Source organism: Neophocaena asiaeorientalis, unplaced genomic scaffold, assembly GCF_003031525.2.
Source record: "Neophocaena asiaeorientalis asiaeorientalis breed wild unplaced genomic scaffold, Neophocaena_asiaeorientalis_V1.1 scaffold232, whole genome shotgun sequence".
In the NCBI taxonomy this organism is placed as follows: domain Eukaryota; kingdom Metazoa; phylum Chordata; class Mammalia; order Artiodactyla; family Phocoenidae; genus Neophocaena; species Neophocaena asiaeorientalis.
In genome coordinates, this window is record NW_020175672.1 from 99,018 (window position 1) to 124,043 (window position 25,026).

General features: G+C 45.1%; 1 protein-coding gene across 2 annotated transcripts in view; it reads left to right on the forward strand.

The window, feature by feature from the left end:
* The window catches only part of CLPB (ClpB family mitochondrial disaggregase), a 145,510-nt gene that overhangs the window by 81,517 nt on the left and 38,967 nt on the right, over nt 1-25,026 (forward strand). For both annotated transcript variants that reach the window (XM_024731828.1, XM_024731830.1), the window contains exon 6: nt 24,390-24,487. In XM_024731828.1, coding sequence (XP_024587596.1) covers nt 24,390-24,487 — 98 coding nt within the window. The remainder of the gene's footprint in view (nt 1-24,389; nt 24,488-25,026) is intronic.

Here is a 25,026-nt window from a genome sequence, read left to right on the forward strand (position 1 = left end):
CTCTATGGAAATGTCACCCTCTGATTCTTGCCAGCAGTGCAGGGAAGGAGGATGAGCACTGGGCTGAAGATCAGACCTTCTGGCTCTGCCACCAGCAAACCCTATCTGCTTTAGGCAAAACCTTTCTCCTCCATAGTAAAATGGAGAAATTAGTGTGGCTGATTCCAAGGACCCCTTCCAGCTCCCGCATACGGTACTATGTAACCCTGGGCGAGTCTTCTCACTTATTTTTCAAGCACTTATTGAGCATCTCTCCTGTCATAGGCTTCACCCTAGGCACCTGGGTAATAAAAGATGATCCAGACATGGTCTTTACCCTTAAGGAACTCATAGGTCAGTGAGGAAATCAGACATTTTAGCAAAAAATTGCTATCTGATGTATTAATGGAGATGTATAGAAGGTGCTGATGGATCACAAAGAAAAGACCTTTTAAATCTCTGGGGAGAGCAGGGAAAGCATGGTATAGGAGATGGTGTTTACACTAGGTCTTAAAGGATGCATGTGAGTTTACTGGGTGGATGAGGAAGAAAGGCAGAGGAAACAGCATGTTCAGAGGTATGGAGTAGAAAGCAGCATACTTTATTCAGTACACGGCAGGTAGTTCAGAAGAGCTGAATTTATGGGGTATGAATTGAAGGATGGAAAGCAGGAACCAATAATGAAGGCCTGTAACATAAGATCTGCTAAGGACATAGAACTTTATTCGCCAGTGGGAAACCATTAAGATTAAGGGTAGGGAAGGATCAGATTTATGTTTAATGTGAAAGATGGTTTAGAAGTTTCAAAAATGTCTATCAGTAGTTGAATGGATAAATAAATTATGGACACGCAATGGAATAATAGAATGAATGAATGAACAAACGAACGAATGAACTCTTGCTGTATACAAGAGTTGGATGAATCTCAACAACCTAGCATTTCTGGACACAAGCCAGACATGGAAGAGTACTAACTATATGACTGGACTGATATATAAAGTTCAAAATAGACAAATCACCCAATGTGTAAGAAGTCAGGATGGTGGTTACCCTCAAGAGGGTAGGTAGTGACTGGGGAAGGGCACGTGAGGGCTTCAGAGGTGCATAATGTTCTGCTTCTTTATCTAGTGCTAGTTATGCGTCCACCTTGTGAAAATTCTTTGAGCTGTATCCTTATGCCTTCTTTGTACTTTTCTGTATATATGTTATACTTGAAAGAAAGATCAGAGAAAATAGGGGAAAAATATATTAGGAGGGGCATGATTGGAGAAAGGGAAAATATTTCATTTGAAAGCTATTTTAATTGTCTAGGTGAGACCTACAGCAAGGCAGTTGCAGTGGGAAAGGAGAGAAAGACTGATCCCAGAAAGATTTAGGAGTAGAATCATTAGGATCAGATGGTGAGAGAGAAGGAGTAGTCAAGATCAGGTCCAGATTCTGGACTGGATGGCCGAGTAGATGGTATGTGCTTGTACTGAGGTAAGGAATACTGGAAGGAGGTATGGGTGGATTGGATGTGCAGAGGAATGACCAGTTTGGTTTTGAACATTTTCTTCCTCCCTCCTTCCCACTTTTAGATTCCATGGTCCAGTGTTCTAACTATTCCCTTGCTTCTCTCTCCCTTCTTTGTAATCACCTGATGAAACACTAGCCCTAGTTAAACCCAATCTCTTTTTACTTCATGTCTGTATCTGAAGAGCTGAATATTGCTGGAGGAAAAAATATCACACACAACCATGCTAACTTGACTCACTTTACATTTATATCCGTGAATTTCAGACTCAATACTGCCAGCCACCCCGCTACACTTCTTGAGTAAAATCACAGTCTTGTTCTGGATCACGAACACTTTTATATACCTTCTTTCTCCTCAAACCTCCAGCACTCGCCTTCCCCAACTCCCAAACTAATGATCTCACTTCACACTTCATAGAGAAAATAAATTGCAGTCATAAGGAAACTACCTTATCTTCCCACCACCACTTCCACCAGCCTACCTGCACCTATACTCCTGTATGCTGCCTTCCTTCTCTGCAATGGAAGAAGTTCCTAAGATCACCTCTGCTTTTGGTCTCAGACTCCTATTTCCTCTCTCTTTCTCAATTACTTTGCTCCTCCGGTGATCCCGTCTTTCCTACATTATCCTTTTTCTCCTTTCTGCTGGCTCATTCCCCTCGGCATAAAGATATGCCTTAATATCACCCATCTTAAACAGCAAAGCAAACTAAAAACTTCCCTTGACCCCCATATCTACCTCTAGCTGCCACCTCATTTCTCTGCATCCCTTCATGGTTAAAAGTCCTCAAAAAGAAATGATAGCTAACCACTTAATTCACTTCCCCGGCTCCAGTTGTTTCCTCAGTCTCAGTGCCATCATGGCCAAAATATACTTCTATTTTTCTCCCAAAATTGGTATCCCCCAAGTCTTCTCCATCCCAGTAAATGATAACTGTCATTTACCTAGTTTTCAGGCCACAAATCTTAGAGTTATCCTTGAATTCTCTTTCTCCATTACACTGCCTATCAAGTCCTTCAGTAAGTCCTGTCAGCTGTACCTCTAAAGTACATCTTGAACCATCCCTTTTTTGCCTCTAGTCAAACTCTAGTCCCAGTTCAGGACCACGATGCAGTTCTCCTGGATGATCACCACAGCTTCCTGGCTAGTCTCACCATTTCCACGTGTCTCCATGAATCCATCCTCCACAAAACTGCCAGGAGGATGTTTTTAAAATATAAACCCTGTCTTTCTGCTATTTAAAATCTTCTGTTGGCATGCCAGTGAAACCAAAATGAAATCCAAATCCTTTACCAGAGCCTACAAGGCTCTATGTTATCTAGACCCTTCCTGTCTCTGTGACCTCATCTCTAGCCACTCCCTCACCCCGCTTGTTCACTGTTCTCCAGTGACACTGACCTTCTTTCGCCCCTCAGGCACACTGAGCTCCTTTCCATCTCGGGGCCTCTGTACCAACCTCTCCCAGTGATGGGAACACTCTCCCCCTTGGGAATTCAGGTCTCAACTCAAATGCCCCTTCCTCAGAGAGGCCTTCCTGACCACCCTAGTAAAATAGCTCCCCCGGTCACTTTTTTTTTTAATTAATTAATTTTATTTTTGGCTGCGTTGGGTCTTTGTTGCTGTGCGCGAGCTTTCTCTAGTTGCAGCAAGCGGGGGCTCCTCTTCGTTGTGGTGCGCAGGCTTTTCATTGCGGTGGCTTCTCTTGTTGCAGAGCACGGGCTCTAGGCGCCCGGGCTTCAGTTGTTGTGACACGTAGGCTCAGTAGTTGTGGCGCACGGGCTTAGTTGCTCCGCAGCATGTGGGATCTTCCCGGACCAGGGCTCGAACCCGTGTCCCCTGCATTGGCAGGAGGATTCTTAACCACTGCACCACCAGGGAAGCCCCCCAGTCACTTTCTGTCATATTACCTTATTTTATCTTCTTCATGGTACTTATCAGTCCCTAAAATGATCATGTTTGTTTGCATGTTTATCATCTGTCTCTCCCCACCACTAGGATGTAAGCCTTGTAATCACAAAGACCTTGTCTCTTTATTTCACTGCCATATTCACGGCTCCTAGGAGAAAACCTCACAGCTGGCATATAGTAGGTGACTAATAAATAGCTGTTGACCAGCCGGGGAACCTGTGGGACACTCTTGTAGAGATGTGAGGCAGGCAGTTGGACAATGAGTCTGAAGCTCAGAAGAGAAAGGACTGTAAGTTGGGCGTGAGGATTCGAGAGTTGTCAGTCTCTTGGGGGTGGTAGAAGCTAGCTTAGTCTGAGTTGTCCATGGAAAGCTGTAGAGCTAAAGAGGCCCAAGGACACAACTGAGAGAACCTACATTTCAGATGTGAGCATGAGAAGAGGAGCCAGTGCAAGAGATTCAAGGAAACAGGGAAAAGGAGAAGCAGAAGAGAGTGGGGAAGGGGTTGCTTTAAGGCAGTGCTTCTCAAACTATCTTAAAAACCTGTCTTCTGCAGGTTTTCTTTTTTGTAAAATATGATTAAAACAAATTATTAGAAAAAATATATTTTGAAAGGGCATATAAAATACAGGCCCAAATTTGTCATTAGGTTCAACAGATAAAATTACTCTTAAGTTGCTATAAAGGTTTCCAGACACATACTCTCACTTACTGTGCTTGTCTCACCGATGACTAGTAACAAAGTTCACAGACCAGCACAAGTGTGTGGACTACACTTCAAACATCATTGCTCTAATGGTACTCCTGGGCAAGAGGGGAAGACAAATGAGCAGAACATAGCCTCTGCCCTCAAGTAGCTTAAAGTCCAGTGGGGTAAACAGTTTGGGATACACAGACACACTGCATGGCAGAGATATCAAAGCAATGCCATTAGGATGCAGGCACCGGGGACCATGATCTGCCCCAGCTCTGCCACCATCTCACCCTTGTAGGGCCTCTGGCAGATCACAGCTCCTCTGTGGCATCACTTTTTTCATCTGTATGGTGAAGAAATCATGTCAGATGATTGGATGATAAGTTTTCTTCTGGTTGTTTGGACACAGAGCTAAAAACCCTCCATGCCAGCAGTTTTCTGTGGGAGCGTTGGGGAGTGACTTCTAATGGGTGCAGGGTTTCTTTTGGGGAAGATGAAGGTATTCTAAAATCAGATTATGGTGATGGTCGCACAACTCTGTAAATATACTTTAAAAAAAATTAAATTGTATACTTTAAATAGGTGAGCTTTATAGTATATAACACTATTTTAAACAAAAAGAAAGAAAATCCTCCATGCCACTCAAAACCAGAAAAGATTGGCTTGGATGGGTAACTGGTTGCAGGCTGTAAAGCCAGTTGGTCCCATAGCTAATGTGGTGTATAGGAGGGGCCCCTCTGTTGTATATAAAAGTTTCTTTTTAAAGAATACTATTAAAAACTTACCTGTAGGGCTTCCCTGGTGGCGCAGTTGTTGAGAGTCCGCCTGCCGATGCAGGGGACACGGGTTCGTGCCCCGGTCCGGGAAGATCCCACATGCCACGGAGCGGCTAGGCCCGTGAGCCATGGCCGCTGAGCCTGCGCGTCCGGAGCCTGTGCTCCGCAACGGGAGAGGCCACAACAGTGAGAGGCCCGTGTACCGCAAAAAAAAAATAAATAATAAATACAAAAAAAAAAACTTACCTGTAAAACTTTCTCTTGCCCATACTGGTCTTTTTTATTGATTTCCAGTTATTACCTTAACAAGTATAGCACTCCCCCTTTTTTTTTTTTCTTTTTTTTTGGCCGCTTCACGCAGCTTGCGAGATCTTAGTTCCCTGACCAGGGATCGAACCTGCGCCCTTGGCAGTGGAAGTGTGGAATCCTAACCACTGGACTGCCAGGGAATTCCTGCACTCCCCATTCTTATGAAGCTTTAAGTCTGGCAGAGTATAGACATTAGGCAAATAATCACAAAATTATTAGGTAATTACCACGGAGAGAAGTAGTATTAATGAAAAGTAAAGGGTACTAGGAGAGTGTAATGGAGACCTAATCTAGTCTGAAGAAGGTGAGGGAGGTCTTCCCTGAGCAAATAGCATACACGTGGAGACCTGAAGTGTAGATGTTAGCCTGTCACTTGACTTGAGAAAAGCCTGTGGAGAGTGATGGCCATTAGTCATCCAGAAGGACCCAGCAGTCCAGTCAGGAGCATTTGGGGGAATGGAGGAATTCTGTGGTATTACTGCAGTTCATATGGTAGGTCAGGGCTAAAAGGGGCCCTCAGTGACCCTGAGTCCTGTCCTCTGCCCTTGGCCTAGTCAGTGCAGAATGATGAACTGTCCTTGCTGTCCCCAGGGAAAGGTGTTTCTGTATCCCAGATCCTATGGACATAGAGGAGTCACTGCATAGTTGAGTTAGAGATGAGAGCGCCTGGGCACCAGAGCCCCAAGCTCTCCAGAGCCACCTGCCATCCAGGCACCCGCATTTCATCAAGGCTTTAATCGGCTCCAAGCAGTCCTCAGATGAGCCTGGCTGGTATCCGGCATGAGCTCATCACCGCCAACAGTGGCAGCTGGAGGCCAAGACTCCCTTGGGTGAGGGAGAGGTCAGCGTCAGTTGGGCCAGGTCTGTTCTGCATTCTGTGCTTTCCTGCACCTGCACTGGGCCTGGAAACATCTGAGTAGGATTCCGATTTCCCAAGGCAGGGCCAACTGCCCTTTGCCAGCGCACTCGTGCCCCTCCAGTGAATGTGCTCTTGGGCAGAATGCACAGAGAAAGGGCAACACTGTGTTTTAAGAAGGGGAACATCAGTCTGAAGGTCAGAGCCTGCAAAATAGCAACAGAGGCCCATCCCAGGGTCAGATGGGTCAGAACTGAGGTCCCCTTCCCAAAAAGAGTTTGCTTCTAGTATTCACGTGCTCTCTTCCTCTACACAGAGGCCTAGAAGTGTCCCAGGGAGAACACAGCAGAGGTGCTCTCTGTAGGTTGATCCTACAGACTCCTTCCTGAACATCATTTTGGAAATGAATTCTTTTAAGTGTAGCAGAAGAAAGGAGGCTGCCACTTCAGGAATCCTTCAGAAACTCCCTTTGAAGTAATGAACCCTGTGCAGTGGGAAGTGCTGACTGGGCGTCCGGTGACCTGCACTAACTTGACCTTGTGGTGGGCCCTTGAATAAGTCCCTTTCCCCTCACTGGGCCTCATTATCCCCATCTATAAAATTAGTTGGTCTACGTTGGTGATTATTAGTTGGCGATCTCAAAGCTCCCTTCCGTTTTCAGATTTTGTGATTCTGATGAATAATTGCTCTTTGATTTATCTAACTGCAAATCTAAGTATTCATATTTATTCAGCAACTATTAATTATTTTCCTGCAGCTGACCACTGGCATCCCTCTTCTAGGTTCCTCTGCTCTTAAAGCAGCCTGTATAATTTCTTTATCTCACTTAACACAGCATGTAGCTACTCAGTTATCTGATTAATAGATCTCACCTTCATTACACAAAGTAGGGTCTGGATCTGCAGGGCTTACATCCCCAGCACCTCGCACTATCCTTAGCACATATAGATGCTCACTGAATGTTTGCTAAGTTCATTTATAAATGGGTACTAGGCATTACAGGAATAGAAAGAAAAGATACAGGCCCTTCCTTCAGACTACACTCTGTAGAGTGCTGGTTTGGTGAAAAGACCCAGACACAAAGCACACTGAAAACACTATGACAGTAGGTAATAGGACTAAATTAAATGTAAGCAAAGGTCAGAAAAAACAGTATAATGAATGAGGTGAGGAGGGGAATGATGAGTGTTGGCATTGTAGAAAGCTTCATGGAGGAGGGCGCCTGGAGGCAGATCCTGAAGGACAGGCAGAATTTAAACCAGCGGGGGGAGGAGGGAAGCTTGTCAGGTGTGGGAGGTGCAGAGATGAGCCTTGCATGTTCAAGACCTGGAAGAAACTGGCCACCTATCGGATGGTGGGTAGGGAGGCCTGAGTGTGGAGGGCCTTGGGGGTGAGCCAAAGGACTTGTACTCAACTTTGAAGTCAGTAGATAGCCCCTGAAGTGATTGTCTATTGTTGGCTTGTTTAGCAACTGTAGTGATTTTTACTTCAAAAAAAGGTAGAAAATAAAAATTTCAAGAAGTACCAGAGGATGTATAGTGAGAAGGAAGTCTGCCTTCCACATGCCTGGTCTTCCTCCTCAGAGGCAACCACTGTAGCTTTTCCTATGTATCCTCCTTAATGCTGCTGTAAACAGATTATCACAAATTTAGCAGCTTAAAACAAACCAAATTTATTATCTTATAGTTCTGGAGATAAGTCTGAAATGAATCTCACTGGACGAAAATCAAGGTGTCAGCAGAGTTGCGTTCCTTTTTGGAGACTCAGAATCTGTTTTCTTGCCTTTTCCAGCTTCTTGAGGCAGCCCACATTCCTTGTCTCAGTCCCCTTCCATCCTCAAGCCAGCAACAGTCCCTCAAGTCTTTCTCACATTTCATCATGCTGACAGTGACTCTTCTGCCTCCCTCTTTTACTTGTAAAGGACCCTTGTGATTACATTGGGCCCACCTGGATAATCCAGGGTGCTCTTTCCATCTCAAAGTCACTGATAAGAAACCTTAATTCCCCGTTGCCAAGTTAACTTTATATATTCACAGGTTCCAGGGATTAGAACGTGGACATCATTGGGGGCCATTATTTTACCTACCACACTATCAGAGATATTTTATAAATGTTTTATTTTTCTTCCTGTTTTTGAATAGTTAATAGTTTTGAATAGTTAACTTGTACACAGTACAAAATTCAAAAGGGTTTTCAGTGAAGTCTTATTCCCACCCCATCTCTAACCCAAGTATTGTCCAGTTTCTCCATTGTATCATTATTAGTTTTTCCCTTGAAATTAATAAAGTCTATGGGGAGACATTTTGAAGGCCATGCAACTATCCTTTTCATCAAAATTTCCCCCCTAGACTTAGCATCCACTGATGGTTCTTTCCTGAATAAATCTTTATATGATGGTTGCAAAATGAATATTTTACATCTTTCCCAACTCCAGTGCTCACTCCACAGTTGACTAGTCAGCACCTGGCATTCTATGGTCAACAAGAACCTCTTTTCTCCCATTTATCTCTTTATTGTTAAAATGTGCTTGTGGATACTCTTGCTTTAATGTTCTAGAATTAATTACTGACCTTAGTTGTTATGTTGGTGCTAAAGTTGTCTCAGATTTGGCCAGGGTGCCATACCCCCATCTTTTTTTTTTTTAATTTCCATATTTTCTGGCATAGCAAGATGTTTCAGTCTTACCTTGGATCTACCTTGCCATTGCCCTGGAATCAGCCATTTCTCTGAAAGCCCTACAACTTTTTAGTGGGCAGTTGTATTAGAGACTGAAACATGAGTAATAGGTGTGCTTATTACACACATGCATATACATATACACACATATATGCATATGCACATACCTGTTTTAGAGGTCCTGAGAACACTGGTACCTCCCATTCCAGTCCATTGTTACAGCATTCTTCCTTGTCTTCACACATTTCATATTTCTATGCCCCTTCTTCTGTAGTGAGAATTCTGGCTCCAAACAGCACTGATACATGTACTCATTTGCTTAATCCTATAATACATCTAAAACAATCTTTAGACCTACTTCAGCTAAACCACTATAGGAAACAAACTACTAAAAGAGTTCAGGTCAGAATTTGTTTACAGTTCTCACAGCTACTCCATCCAAGGCTAAGGGTATATAGTCAAATACTGGTTCCTCAGTTACTTAGGTGGGTGTTTTTCCCTTCAGGGTGTTTATGTTGTTCGTTTGAAATACAGTTGGGTTAATTTTTTCAATATTCTTTCAGTTTTAGGATTTTTCTCCTCTACCTCTCCTTGTTTTAATTTTGTTGTTTGAATATGTAGAACATTAACGTTTTTCTAAAAACTGTACAAAAAGGTATACTCAGAGAAGTAAAGCTCCCTCCTGTGTCCCTTTCAACTTTTTTCTGCTCTCCTTAGTAAGCCCTGACCCCTTGTAGATAACCAGTTTTGATTGTTTTCTGGTTTATTCTTCCTGTATTTCTTTGTATAAGCAAATATATGTGTTTTCTTATTTCTCCTTTTTCCTACATAAAAGCATACTATATATGCTCTTCTGAAGTTTGCTTTTTTTTACTTAACCATATTTCCTAAAATTCACTCGATATCATTTCACAGAAATCTTCCTTATTTTTTACAGCTGCATAGTAACCCATTGTGTGTATGTGCTATATATCCTATGCTTGATTTCCATTATTTTACAATTACAAATAATGCTATGTGAATAACCTCTTGCACATACATTTGGGGATTGTGGGAGGTGCGTCTCTACAGTAAGGTTCTAGAAGTGGTATTGCTGGGTCAAAGGATAAGTGTATGCCCTTGGTTAATATTGCAAATTTCTCCTCCATAGAAGTTGTGCCATTTTGCATTCCCACTAGTAATGTATGAAAGTGGCTGTTTTCTCACAGCCTTGTCAACATTGTATATTGCCAAGCTTTTGAATTTTTGCCAGTCTAATAGGTGAGATACAGTATTTTGGTATAGTTTTAGTTTGATTCTCTTATTATGACTGAAGTGAGCATCATTTCAAATGTTTAAGAGCCATTTTTTCTCCGTTTGTCAATTGCCTATTCATGTCTTTTGCCCATTTTTCTCTAGGACTTTTGGTCTTTGTTTTCCTCTTGATTTTTAAAAGTTCTTTGTATGTTAAGAATATTAGCTATTTATCTGTGATATATATTGCAGATATTTTCTCCCATTTTGGATTGATATGGTTTTAATACTTCTCATATAGTCCTAAATGTACAGCCAGGACTGAGAACCACTGGGATAGTTTGTGCAAATTGGAACTATTTTTTTTTTTAAAGGAGAATGGATACAGAGAGAAAGGGACAAGGGCTGAGGACTCAGCCTTGGGTGTCACCCATGACTTGGGATAGAAGAATGAACAGGAACCTGCAAAGGAGACAAAGGTTTAGGTATTGTGTATCATATAAATCAAGGTAGAAAAGAATCCAAAGGGGGCAGGATTGGTCAGCATCATTGGTTACTACAGCCATGGGCAGAGGAAGAAGAGGTTTCTGGGTGTGGGTGGTAATGAGGTCCATACCCTTACCTCCCAATACCACTTCATCCCTTCTCGTTCAGGCTGAGAGAAGATGCCCCGGATCTCTGTGAGTGATTTTGTTCAGCATTATTACCAGGGACTACAGGAGGCCTCTCCTGACAAACACATTGACACCTGACAAACACATAGCTCAGTTGCATCATAACTAGGGCATAATTATTCAGTCAGCAAATATTTATTAAATTCCCACTGAGTGCCAGGTACTGTTCTGGGCATGGGCTATCACAATAAACCCTCATTTTTAATGTGCTTCTCTCTCACCACTTTCTAAAAAGTTGGAGGTTTCCTTTACCCAAGTCCATCCATCTGGTTTGTCATGAAGCTTCAACTCTGAGACAGACTTGGTAAAGTCCTTAGAATTAATTAGGGAAAAGCACTTTTGAGAAACAGTGGAATCATTAGCGCCAGCAAGAAGCTCTGGGTTGAAAATGGTCCTCTTGGTATAGATTTCAAGTCTATTCCCCGTCTTCTCCTTTTCCTATTCTCCCCACTACCCTTCCACTTATACTTTCAGTGACTATTGCCTGGTGACTGTGGTTGGGCATGAAGGAAGGAGTATTAACTGGAAGAGTCCGTTTGGCAGTGGCTCCTGGTTTTTTGTTTGTTTCAGATTTTTTTGGCAACAGTTTTATGAGGGAGATGAGTAATTCCTTTCAACCTTGATGGGGGGTTGAAAAGTAGACATCAGTGGTGAACAGTTCCTGTGCCCAGAACTGCAGCCTGTGGCATTTAATATCATAGTTAAAGATACTTGCCTCTGTATTCCTGATTCTCTCCATTCTGGGAAGTGCAGTTAGCAAAACTATTTCATCGGTTTCTGTTTCTGTAGCTGTTCTCAAAGCCAGCTGTAAATAGGGCCTCCTGTCTTCCTTAAGGTCAGAGTGAAAGTCTGTATATTTGAGTGTACTTCATTCCAGTTAGCCTGGCTCAGCCACCACTCTGACGTGCTGGTACTTCTCATTCAAGCAGAAGGATTTACTTAGCTTTGGGAATAGACATGTGAGTGGAAGCCTAAGCCATCTCTTGATAACCCCCTCTTCCCTGCTATGGACATTAGGCTGGGATTGGTCAACAGAAGCTTAAACATCTGGTCAGCTCAGTCCTTTGGGGTGGTTGGTATTTTATAGACAACCCATCAAGATTGATTGGCCTTGTAACTGAATTAGCCAGATGTGTGGGCATTGTGTGCCCTTTCCTCAGCCTCCTTCAGTGTTGTTAGATGGAAGCAGACATGCGATTAGCATGTTTGAAGATGGTGTGCTTTTAGCGCACGAACAAAAGCTGCTGCCTTCTGCAGAGACTGTGGCTCTGCCCCAGACGTCAGCAGTATAATTATGACTGCTAAATTCAGCCCAGACCCCAGGCTTGGCTGCCTTGGTCTCAGCTGTCATTTGCAGGAAGGGGAGGAGGGGCACTGAAGGCCGGGGACCCAGGCTCTTATTATAGTTCACTTTGAACTCTGCTTTATCCAGAGTCTCTCCCTCCTTACTGACAATTGCTCCCAGCTGCTTTCTGGTCACAGAGCCTGCTGCCACTTCTGAGCATAGTCTGTGCTGGATTGTAGGGAGCACAGGGGCTGGCCTACTGAAAGCCCACAACATACAGGAAACTTGCCCCAAATGAAAATGAACTAAGGATCCCCATACTTCCAACGTATGTGTCACATGCTATTCAGAGCATTATCCCTCATCTAGAAAACCCCTACCTTAGGTTTGCCTTGAACAGAAATCTTTGGCAGGAGTTTTTGCTTTTGCCCTTTTCCTCACCTAACTCTGTAAGTGAAATATTCGATATGTTTGAACGTTCATTTCCATGCTTTTGTATCACCTCTTTTCTAACCAGACCAGCCTGCATATTTGCCTTCCTTGGAACACATCAGGCATTTTCATGTCTCTAGTAGCTCTGCTGATGCTTCATATTCTGTAGACATCTCATGCTCAATGTATCCAAACCCAGCCCTCCTCATACTTTCTTCTGTATTCCCTAGTTGGTGAATGGCATCATCATTACTGGTCACCCAAACAAGAAATTGTTTATAAGTGTCTGATGACTTCACCCTCACTTTCCACCAAGCCCATCTTTCTTAGAGTTTTCTCTCAAGTTTATCCTCTCTCCTCTGTCCCCACTATCCTAGTTCAGACTTCATCACTCTCACCTGGACTATTGTAAGAGACTTTTTGTTGGTCTCCCTACCTCTAGGCTCCTTTCCAAACCTTTACCCTGCAAAACCCTACCACTCCCCTGTTTTGAAACCTTCAGTAATTTCTAGTGCTTGTGAGTTAAGCTCACATGCCTAACCCAGCCTGCAAGTCTCTCTGCAGTCCACCAGGAATCTTCTACCACCCTATCTCCAAGAGGGGCAGGGGACAGTTGTTTGCTTCAGGATTGGGACCAGAGCTTGATAGGCTTACCAGGGGCATGCCTGCAGCCAGGTGGGCCTGGGGACACAGGAACTGTCTCTGCCATAGGCCCACTCAACTACTCATTCCCTAGCATGGAGTCTTTCCTGCCTCCAAACCTTTGCTCATTCACTTTTCTGTGCCTGGGATGCCCTTTCCCCACTTCACCACCTATCAAACCCCTACTTAGCCTTCAAGAGCCAACTCATTTATGTCTCTTATTGTCACTTTTCCTGGTTTGCCTACCGGAAGTGAATCACTTCTCACTCTGTTACCCCACAGCAATTTTAGGAAGCTTATTTTTGGCCTAGCCGCGTGGCATGTGGGGTCTTAGTTCCCCAACCAGGGATTGAACCCCTGCCCGCTGCATTGGAAACACGGAGCCCCTACTGCTGGACCACCAGGGAATTCCCTAGGAAGCTGTTTTATTGCTTTAAAGATTACAACTGAAGTTTGAAAAAACAGAGCTTAGCATGTGTCTCCTCATATATCCTCTTCCTTCTGTTTATCTGATTCTGCTGCCAGTAGCCCTGAGTAGGTCTCTAACCTGTGGAAGGCCACTCAGTCTCCCTTCCATCTGCTAAAGAGTTGGGGTGGCTGGCTCCCTCCTCGACACCTCCATCTCTACACATACACCATTAGTGAGAAATATTATAGGAAGGAATGCTTAATAATGGTAATTGTAGTAAAAATAACAATAGCTGTCATTTATTGAGTTCTTACTTTGTACCAAGCTCTAGACTAAGGCTTTTCTCTCTTTCAGTACTTAAAATATCTTTGCAAGTTTAATACTCTTATTACCTACATTTTCCATATGCATACTCAAAGGCGTTAGGCTGCTAAGTAACTTGCCCAAGCTCCACCACTAGTAAGTGGCAGAGCCACTGTGGTATCTGTGATTATGATCTCAAGAGCAGAGCTCCAGTTATGTTCCTGGAGAGTATACAGGGTTCAGCATAAAATAGGTGCTCTGGAATGTTGGTTGGTTGATCACATGAATGAATGGATCAGTGTTCTTCCCATTGAACTTGTCTTCAGGCTTTTAGAGACTGGCTGAGCATCTGTAGCTTATGCCAAGAAGTATGGATTTTGTCTCATTTCCTAATGCCCAGCTATACACAGACGTGTTCCCTCCCATTCAGTAACAAACTGCCTGGAACTCTTTCCTGGCTCATATTTACAAGAGAATGTGATAAATTCAGTATTGATCCCTCCTGTTCCACTGTAAATTTTGCAAAAGATGATTAAATAGAGAAATAGAGTCTTCAGGCATTGTGGCTCAATATGTTGTGGAGTGGCGTATCGACCTCCTCCATCCAAAGGCAGCCAGTGCCTAGCCCTGCTGCCCCAGACCAGTAATTAAAACCCTGGGAGACTGGGATTTAAAATCCAATCACATCCCTGAATCAAGCCTTCTAGCCTCCCCATGTGATGAGTGCAATAAGGTAACAGCAGGAGCATGTTTATGTCTGTGCTGAAGCAGTCCCCATAGGGTGGGTAAGAAATGGAGAGTTGGGTAGCCCTGCTAGCTAAATCACTTTGCCCTGACACCACAGCCACTTGTAAGACAATCTGTAGATACATAAACAAGTCCCAGCCAAAGACCAATTTGGACTGTAAGAGCAAAATACCATGCACAAAAATTCACAAATTGTGCCTCAGTGTACACTTCTGTTCCCACAGCCAGTAGTTGGTTTACACAAATGATTTGGACTTGATTAAACTATGACCTTTAGTAACCAAACGTGTGTTTGAATTTCCATAGGAACTCTTTGAATTAACCTGAGCTGAAGTCAGCCTTCCCTGTCCTGAGGCCTGTAATCAAGGCATAAGATACTATTGAAATAAACTTGTCCATCTGCTTTCAGCAGGATCAGGAGCTCCCTGAGAGCAAGGACAGTGTCTTCTTATTCACCTTTCTGTCCCTGGCACCTGGCATGGTGCCAGATGCATAGAAGGCTCTCCAAAGATATCTCTGAATGAATGAATAAACACAAATTAACAATCTTGAAAATAAAAACCTCTGTAAACTGATGTGTAGATAGCAGACCTACCACATTGTTACCCATTCAGAGCTTGAACACTTCCAGTGCTGGGGAACTCATTTGTTCCTGAGGCTGCTCACATTCTGTCTTTGGATTTTTCTGATGGTTAGAATTTTCTAATATTGAGCCAAAATCTGCTTCCAAGGGTCTTAATTTTACTGTTGGGTTCATGTAGAATAAATCTAATTCCTGTTCCACATGATGGCCCTTCAAATACCTGAAAATTCAGGCATGTTCTCCTGAGCTATCTTTCCTCCAGCCTAAACCTCCAATTCCTTAAACCGTGTTTCTCACATGGCTTCTAAACCCTTTCTTATCTTGATCACTCGTCCCAGAACAGTCTCCGCTTTGTCTGTCATCCAAAACCCATGACTTCCCATTTATCTCCATTAATTTTCATCTCACATGTTTTAGCTCTTAATGTCCATCTTCCACACATGTATTTGGTACTCTTCCCTCCCTAATCTGACATCTATAGATATGATGAACAGTCCATCCCCATGTCAGGGGTCAACATGCTGAACTAGGACCAAGCCTTTTTGCTGCCACTGGAAACTTGCTTTTTCTTCACCTCTGATCTGTCAGTCACTCCACCCTGCCGCTTGGGTCTGGTTAGTCCACCAGTCACTGACTAACCCTCCACACTGTAGTGACATGGAGCACACATTTCTCCATTGTGTCCTCAGTGTTGTCCTGAGATACCCCAGCACATGTCTGAAGAAGTCTACATATGCCCTAACTGTACCTGCTTAAGCAAACACATGTAATCCTGATGAAGAAAGGAAATGAGGTTAGTCTGGCATGACTGGGTTTCTGTGAACCCATCCTGATGCCTAGGGATCATCACCATTTCCTTTTCTAGGCCTTCACAAAGCATCCCTTTAGTAATGCATCTGCTTCTGGAGACAAGACACATATGGGTGATAAGTGTGTGATCAGATAAGTACTCTAGGGCTTCAAAGGAGGAAGTTGTCCGTGTAGGCTGCAGTGGTCTGAGAAGGCTTCAAGGCAGGGGAGATGGAGCTGGTCTTTGCAGAATGTTGGGTCTGAGTGGTAGGCAAAGAGGCGTTTGACACACTGAAGAGAATGGTGAAAACCCAGTGTAGTCTAGTCCCTCTGGTCAGTGCTGGAACTGAAAGCTCATGGGGTAGGGCTTGAGGCAAGCAGAAAGAGCCCTGGACTGGAAGGCCTGGGTTCTAGCTTACACTCTCCCACTCATTCTCCATGACCTTGAGCTCTGACTTTCCCCTCTCCAGGCTTTCTCCAGTCTTTTTTCCCCTTATTTCTTATTATAGCACCTTCTGCTCTAAAGCTGGTACTCTTTTTCCATCTCCCCAGCTACACTGTGTATGGCTCCCTTGGAGTCGGGGGAGGGATTCATCATCCTCTTCTCATCCTGACACCACACTATATTGTCATTGTTTCTGTCTCTGTCTGTCTCCTACCAGTCTGGGTTCTCCCCCAGGGCAAGAACAAGTTTGATTCCACTGCGTGCCCAGCTCCTGGCCCAAAGTCAGTACTCAGTGAATTTTAATGATGGAGCCATGAGGCAGTAGCTCTCTGTTCCATGAATTTTAGAAATCCACTTCCCTGAAGGCAAGGGTTCCCAACCAGACTGTGTGTGTCAGAGAATTAGGACTTCCAAATGACATTCTGGGGGCCAGCTAGGACTTCTCAATGACCTATTTGGGGGCTCCCCTGTCACCCCAGACAGGGGAGCCCTGAATGGGAGGAAAAGGAGTTCCATTTCGTACCCTTCTACAAAGCTGTCTGTCCCAAACCTGCCTGTCCCAAACCTGCCTCTGGAGACCCGCCCCACCCCCATCTTGGTTTTGGATCATTTGAGCACATTGGAAGGGAAGAGGAAAGATGATTTTTAGCTCTTTTTGAGTCATCAGGCCTTTGGAAGGTAGCACTGTGTGGTGGAAAACCAGACCTGTCTTCTTTAAAAAAAATTTTTTTTATTATGGAAAATTTCAAACATATACAAAAGAGAAAAATAGTATAATAAGTCCCATGACTGTGGGCAGATTATTTCAGTTCTCCCCACTTCTGTTTTCTCAGTCTTTGTATGATGAAAACTGTATATAAAGGCCGTAACACCCAACAAATGTTAGCCAGTCTCCTTTCACCTTGCTCTTCCACTGGACTCAGTTATCTGTGAAATGGAAAAAAAATATACCTCTCCTGCTTTCTTCATCAAATTCTTATTAAGAATTAAATAGAAGGAAGTAGTTGGCACAGGGTATGGCACATAATAAGAACTCAGTAAATGTTCTCGGTTACCAGGAAGGCTGATCTGCAGGTGCACATGTACGCGGGTGTATGGATTCTGTTGAGAATGCTCAGTGGTTGGTTTAGGGGAAAAGCTCAGGAACCTCAGCTCTGTTCCCAGGGCTGCTGTGCTGCCTGCAGCATTCTGGACAGGGCTCCTCTCTCTCACCTTCAGCCTCTGGGAACACACAGAAGAATCAGTCCATCTCTGGCCTGAGGAGCTACACACAGACTAACTCTGAAGATTAAACAGAGATGGACCCCCAGAAAAGGGAGGAGTGGGAGGATAATAGGAGCCCATAGATGATGAGCATTGAGAACTGGAAGGGCGAGGAGGCTTCCCAGAGAAGGGCCCTTGAAAAGCGGGTAGGGTCTGGATAGTCAGGGAGACAAGGAGTGGGGTTCCAGGCATGAGGAGTGTCCCAGACCACAGTGTGGAGGTGAGTGAAGGTGAGTGTGGAGATGGGACAGGTGCACGGCATCTCTCATGTGGTCGTCCTGTCTCTCTTGGAGCGCTTCCTTGATGGGGAGCTCGCAGCCAAAAAGAATGGATAGCTCCACATTGATGTCTCTGATCATGGGAAAGATTTCCCTTATATTCAACAAAACCTTCTAATTGGAAATAGTAAACAAACTGTTAAAATAGTGAAAATCAGGATGAAGGTGCTAAAGGAGCCAGCAGTAAAAATGGAAAGGAAGAGTGAATGCAGAAGTTATTACAAAGAGCATTGTACAGCCAGTACAATCTTTCTCCCCACCAATAGTTTTCAGGCTTTTTATCTTATTTAGTTCAAACAGAAGCCCTAGAGGTAGGCAGGGCAGCAGTCATTACCACCAGAGAAATGAAGCAGGACCCCAGTCATACAACCAGGGAGTGGTGACCCCCATCCCCACTGGCTTCCAGGCTGTGTGCCCTTTTAGGGGGCAGGGAGCCAGCTGCAGTTAGGGGAAGGGGTGAATCATGGAAACTGCAGTGGTGGTAGATCTGGGTCACTAGAAGGCCCCAATGGCTGATAGAACTGTGGGGGGTGGGAAGGAGTGGGTGAGCATGTCAATATTATTGATAATATAGCCTCACACATTTGTATAGGACAGTTACTGGGTTTTTTTAAAGCTGTCTCATACGCATCATCTTCTTAGATAGTCACAGAGTTAGCAGAGGGCCAGAACAGAGTGGTGTCAAGGGAGGAGGGAGTAACATGCCTCCTCCCCTCCCCATAGGCTTGCTGTCAGCACAGAGAATATCTGAATCCCATCTCCCACTCTGACTTTAGCACTCTCACCAGGAAGGGCAAGTGGGCCTCTCTCTCCAACCACTTCCTCCCCACTTCCCACCCACAGAGCACTGAGGGTGTCGGAGCCTGACCTGACCTGATCTGTCACCCAGACAAAGAGGTGTCTAGAACCAGCAAAGAGACTGGGGACTTTGGCCCGCAGGGGCAAAGAACATGGTCACACACTTGCTGTGAGAAGGGCTTTTCTGGGTCAGGAAGAACAGCCATGTTGTGTGTGCCCTCAGAAGATAGCACATGGAAAGAAGTCCGTTCATTTGGTAAATCTCATTGAACACCTGTTCTGTGCCGGGCCCTGTGCTGGGTAGTCAGGATATAGCAGTGGATCAGCCATGGTCCCTGACTTCTGAGGGTTCTCAGTCTTGGATGGAGACAGACTGTTTTAACACAGGGATCAGTGTAATAAGATAGAAGCAGATGGGCCTGTGGGAGCACAAAGGATGGTACCAAGCCTGGGGTGGTAGGGAAACAAGGAAGATTTCCTGGAGAAGAAGCCTGAACTGAGTCTTAAAAGATGAACAGGTGTTTACAGGAAGTCCAAGGTGGGAGTGGGGTTGGAGAGAGAGGTTGGGGCTCATGTGAAAAGAATCTGCCCTCAGTTTAGTGGCGGGAACCCCTTGGTAGGCCATGAGCTTGGGACTGGGTTCTGGGCATGTTCAGGGAAGCCAGAATGACCCACCTGTTTCAAATGTAGTAGAGGGGAGTCTCTTCTTAAGGAATTGGAAGAGCTCATCATTAAGGTCTTTTTCCACTCAGAAAGCCTATGATTATGTCAAACCTAAAGCAGGTGCTGTACCAGAGAAGAGCAGCAGGCTCCCTGAGCCCCCGTGGGCCAGGCCTCCTCTCCCATGAATACCATTTCCACTGCCTTATCCTGCCCTGGGTGTTGAGACCCAAGCCTGTCACTGGCACCAGCCAGGACCGGCCCAGGACCATCCACCCCCATCCTACTTTCCTGGCCCGAGCCCTATTGACAGATCCCCCAGAATCTGAAGGAATTCAAGACAAATGGTTAAGAGGATGGAGTTAATAAAATTTGAAAAATTGAGGCCTGTCACTCCACTAAACTTTTTTCAATACCACTGACAGAAACATATTTCCCCAATGAGTGACCTTCCACAGCTGTAGGGGGCAGGCGCAGCCGCAGCAGTGCTGCCAGGGAGCCAGTCTGCTGTTTATCACATATTATAAGCTGGGACACACTAATCTGAAGCAGGGAGAGGAGGGGAGGGGTCCTGCACTATACTGCCTGGGGTGCTCCAGGTGTTGGCCTGAGCCCCAGACAGCCAGTGGGAGGTGACGGATGGCCTGCGATTAGGGCTCCCCACCTCCGCCCAGCCCTCTGACTTACTTCCAGAAGCCTGACCCTCTAGACCAGCTGCTTGGCCCGGAGGGGCCCTGGGTGGGAGGCAAGGAGAGGTCAGGCCAGGGCATGGGCCATCCTGATGCCCCTGGAGAGGGCAGGCGGGTGAGGCCCAACGTGGTTATTTATTGGAGTGTAATGGTTTGTGGCCGTTGGTCGTGGAGGTGAAATCGATCAGTTGTAGAAGTCAGGTTCTATCAATTATTACAGCAATTAGTCAAGCCAGAGCATCAGAGCGAGGGTGCAGGGGCTGGGGGACTAATATTAGATGGACATTATCCATGATGCCCTTGCCTCAGCCTTCCTAAAGTGGGAGCAGCCGTGCTGCCCTGAGGCTCCAGAACCTTGGGGAGCCTGGCTGGCTTTCCCGCTCGGGGTGGCTGGGGTGGGGCCTAGCTGAGAGCCTCCTGGGCTGGTGACAGGCCCAGCCCTGCTTTAAAAGGCATCCCTGTGCTGGCTGGCCCCGGTGCAGAGATGCCCTACCTATCCCCATCCCATCCTTTATGAGAAATGACATGACTCCTACTAGAAACTACTCAGTGGCCAATGTTTATGGTACACATTTTTCATTCTGTAAGCAAATATAGATCACTGACAGCACTTGTTTGAAGCTTCTAATCTCACCCTCTGGTCTTCCACTATCTTCTTCTCTCACCTCTCTTCCTCTCCCCCTCCCCTTCTCTCTCCCAATTTTTTTTTCCTCTCTTAACCATTTATCTTTTCTCTTTGTTCTTCTCTTCTTTCCCTTCCAGAGGTCTCTCCCTCATCCCCCTTCCACTCTAGCCCATATTTAGTGACAGAGCTCCCCCTGAGGCTACCTGAGAAAGGAGAGGCCTTTCCACTGCATGACTGTAGCTCTCTTTCGGCCCTCCCTAACTGTGGTCCAGGAGCTTTGGGAAAGGGGAGGATGATGTCTGCCACTGCCCATCGAGTCCTCAGTGCTGAGCACCAGAGAGAACAGGGCTGGGCTGGGAAAACTGGGCCAGGCGAACAAGCCACTTAGCGCTGTGTTCCTTCCTGAGCCTCCACAGTCCTGCTGTCCCTCCTTCGGCGCACTGATCACACTTGTCCTGAGTTGTAGTTGCATGGTCACCTCTGGTCCCCGTTAGCTTCTGGAGAGCTGGAATTGTGCCTAGACTCGAACTCTAGATGGCACCTAATCTTTTTTTTTTGTCTGCGTTGGGTCTTCGTTGCTGAGCGCGGGCTTTCTCTAGTTGCAGCGAGCGGGGGCTACTCTGTTGCAGTGCACAGGCTCCTCATTGCGGTGTCTTCCCTTGTTGCGGAGCACGGGCTCTAGGCGTGCGGGCTTCAGTAGTTGTGGATTGCGGACTCTAGAGTGCAGGCTCAGTAGTTGTGGCGCACGGGCTTAGTTGCTCCACAGCATGTGGGATCTTCCCAGACCAGGGATCGAACCCGTGTCCCCTGCATTGGCAGGCAGATTCTTATCCACTGCGCCACCAGGGAAGCCCGACCTCATCTTAAAGACAGGAAGAGGAGCCTGCAGAAGAGAGAAGGAACAGTCACAGGGTGTGAGGAAAACCTGAAAAGTGGTTTTTAGAACTCAAAGGAGAGAGTGGCCAAGGTATCAGTTTCTACAGAGTAGTCAAGAAATGTAAAAAAGAAAACTCTTCATTGGCTTTGGCAGTCCCCCATCTTCCTATATACAGGGCCCTGATACACAGTGCCCAGTAAGCACCAACAGAATTGAAAGAAAAAATGAGGCTCCAACTGAGCATCTGAGGACTTGCCTGCTAGTTAGGAAGAACCCAGGCACCCTCCTTATTAGGAAGGTTGTATTTTATCCTGTAAACAGTAAAAAACCACAGAATGATTTTTCACCAGTGGTGTGTCATGGCTGCCCTGGTGGGAGTGTGGAGAACTGTAGTCAACCAGGGTTCGACTCCTGCTCCAAACAAATGACTTTGTGACCTTGGCTAGTTGTCTCACTCCTCTGAGCCCAGTTTCCATGTCTGTAGCATGGTAATTTAATTCCTGCCCCTCAGGATGGTTGTAAGGATTTAATGATATAACGTATATAAAGTACAGAGCACCGTGCCTAGCACATAGTAAGTAAATACCAGTGGCTATTATTCTTATTATCATCACCACTTCTAGATATATACCCGAGACATGAAAACATATGTCCATGCAAAGACTTGTACACAGATGTTTGTAGCAGCATATTCATAATAGCCAAAAGAGGGGAACAACTCAAATGTTCATCAGCTGGTGAATAGGTAAACAAAATGGGGTACGTCCATAGAATGGAATATTATTCAACCATAAAAGAAAGAAGTACGTGCTATATTCCTACATTCATGTTGTAGCATGAATGACATGTGCTGCAACATGGATGAACCTTGAAAACATGCTAAATTTAAAAAGCCAGACTGAAAAGACCACATGTTGTATGATGCCATTTATATGAAATGTCAAGTGTAGGCAAATACAGGAACAGAAAGTAGGCTAATGGTTGCTGGGGTTGAGGGGAATGAGGAGTGTCTCTGATAATGGTGACGGGGTTTCCTTTCAGGATGATGAAAGTGATCTGGAATTAGATAGTGGTGATGATGTATGATGTTGTAAGTGCATTTAAAACCACTGAATTGTATATTTATTTTTTTGAATTGTATACTTTAAATGGTATGTGAATTGTATTATAGTAAAGATTATTTATATTAATATTTTATACCAGATTTCTATTAGAAAATAAGATCATGTATAAAAGTATTAATTTTTCTTATTGACAGTAAGTTTCCTTGGCCTGGATCATACTTTCTGCTCTCTGTTCCTTTCCCCTCGTCCTCCCACACCTCTTCTCTGCAGCCCAGGCAAACAGCCACTTGTAAATGCTTAATGAATGTTTGCCATTGTCGGTAAGTTTATAGTCCTTTAAGAAGCAGAGAGTTGGGCTTCCCTGGTGGCTCAGTGGTTGAGAGTCCGCCTGCTGATGCAGGGGACACGGGTTCGTGCCCTGGTCCGGGAAGATCCCACATGCCGCGGAGCGGCTGGGCCCGTGAGCCATGGCCGCTGAGCCTGCGCATCCAGAGCCTGTGCTCCGCAACTGGAGAGGCCACAACAGTGAGGGGCCCGCATACCACAAAAAAAAAAAAAAAAAGAGAGAGTTTCAATAGGAATGATTTTATATCATGATATAAATGTTTCCTCAGCCTGGGATTGAGAAACACTGATTTTTACTGTCCATCAACAAACAGTGGCTGGACATCCCCCCGAGCCAGGCCTCATGGTGACACGGCCTTACCTGTGTAGTTAGTGTCCCCAGCCAACTTATTATATCCTGTGGCAGGGACTGTGTCTTAACCCTTCTTTACTTCTAGACAACACTTCCCTAGCAAAAAAGAAGATCAAGGAGTACTAGTTGACCACTACCTTAATATTCCATTTAACACATAGTTCTTGAGAGAAGTGCTTTTAGAGCAGGGCCAGATCTGAGTCTTCCATGTTCCCAGGCCCCACTCATTCAAGATTTGGCAAATTGAATGGAATGGACAGTTTTTGAAGAGGAGAGTGAGGTTCTCAGACCTAGGCTTTGGGAAGGAGATTCTGATAGCATGGGGGTTAGAGTAGCCTTTCCTCCACGACTGCCTGTCCACAAGGCTTTGCACCAAGTGGATACTTTATTCAGGGCTCATCAGCTGCCAGCACTTGAAAGTGAGAGAAGGTAGATGCATGGCCCCCAGCAAGCCTCTTCTTTTTGTTATACTTAAAGTTCTTTGTCTTCAAATCATAGGAACTAATGATTGGAGGAAATGCCTGCCTGAGTGCACAAACTCACCAACAAGTAGCACCGGTGAGGGCTGGCACAGCCAGGTTGCTGATGATGACCAGAGGACTCAGCTGACTCTGGTAGGCAGGAAGTGTCCAGAAGGAAGAGAGCATTGAAGGAGAGGGAGAGGCAGAGAGTAGAAAGAACGGGGCCTTTTCATTGTTACTTCGTATATTCTGTGCTTTAGATTTTTATATGATTTTGATGAATGAATATTCATCTGTGTACAAACAAATTTGGTAATGCGGGCATTTTAATGAATAACGCATTGGTGTTGGGGTGTATTAATCTATGTGCGTGTTTGGTGTATTTTTTAGCATGTTTGGCTGTGTGTATTTTTGTATGCACAGCACACCTGTGTGTGTGTATAGCATATCTGTGTGGGTGGCACCTCTCTGCGTGGGTGGTGTGTTTCTGCACGTGTGCATGCCCATGTAGGAGCCTCAGTACCCTGACCTCTGTGTCAGAGAGGACTGAGAACTCCTCTCTCAGAGTAGCTTAACATGTATTTCAATCTGTTAGGTTTCTGTTGCTCCATATTTCTGTGAGCATTCCTTACACTGAAATCAAGGCACAAGCCACCTCTGAGGGAGGGCCGAGAGCCCACTGATCACTCATAGAGGCTCTATTTCTCCTTCTCCTCCTGCCAGGAGCTAACCCCCTGCAGAGGAATGAAATGGGACATACACCCTTGGATTATGCTCGAGAAGGGGAGGTGATGAAGCTTTTAAGGACTTCTGAGGCCAAGGTAAGTCTCAAAGAAAGGAGAAGGCCTGTGGGCACTCCATGCTGCATTTGGTCGTTCACTCATTAAATTATGTCAAGTTCCACACCAAGGGCCACTTCTCCTTAGGGGATTATTGTCTATTTAAATTGAAATCCAACCCCCACTCTCATCAAGAATAGGAAGCCACCCCTCTTCCTGACCAGGAAGAGGCCTGGGCCACTTCTGGCTTCTGAGGACTTTCAAATTCAGTTTTTGAGGTAATGGACCTTCCAGCTCCTTTTCATAGGAGGAAGAACAGCAAGACATAAATCTCAGCCTAAGTACTATTTCCTCAGGCCTCATGTATTCTTTAGCCTCATCAAGTAATCCTTTCCCATCATCACTCCTTCTAGAGCTATTCCCTGACCTCTTCCCTCCACACATACTCCAGAGAGCCTTGTGTGGAATCTGAGCCAAAACAATCTCCATCTTCATTTGATCTTCTCAACCAGACTTTTGAACCTTCTGAAAACAGGCTGCCTTCTGCTCCTCTCAGCTACCCAATTATATCTCAGAAAGTG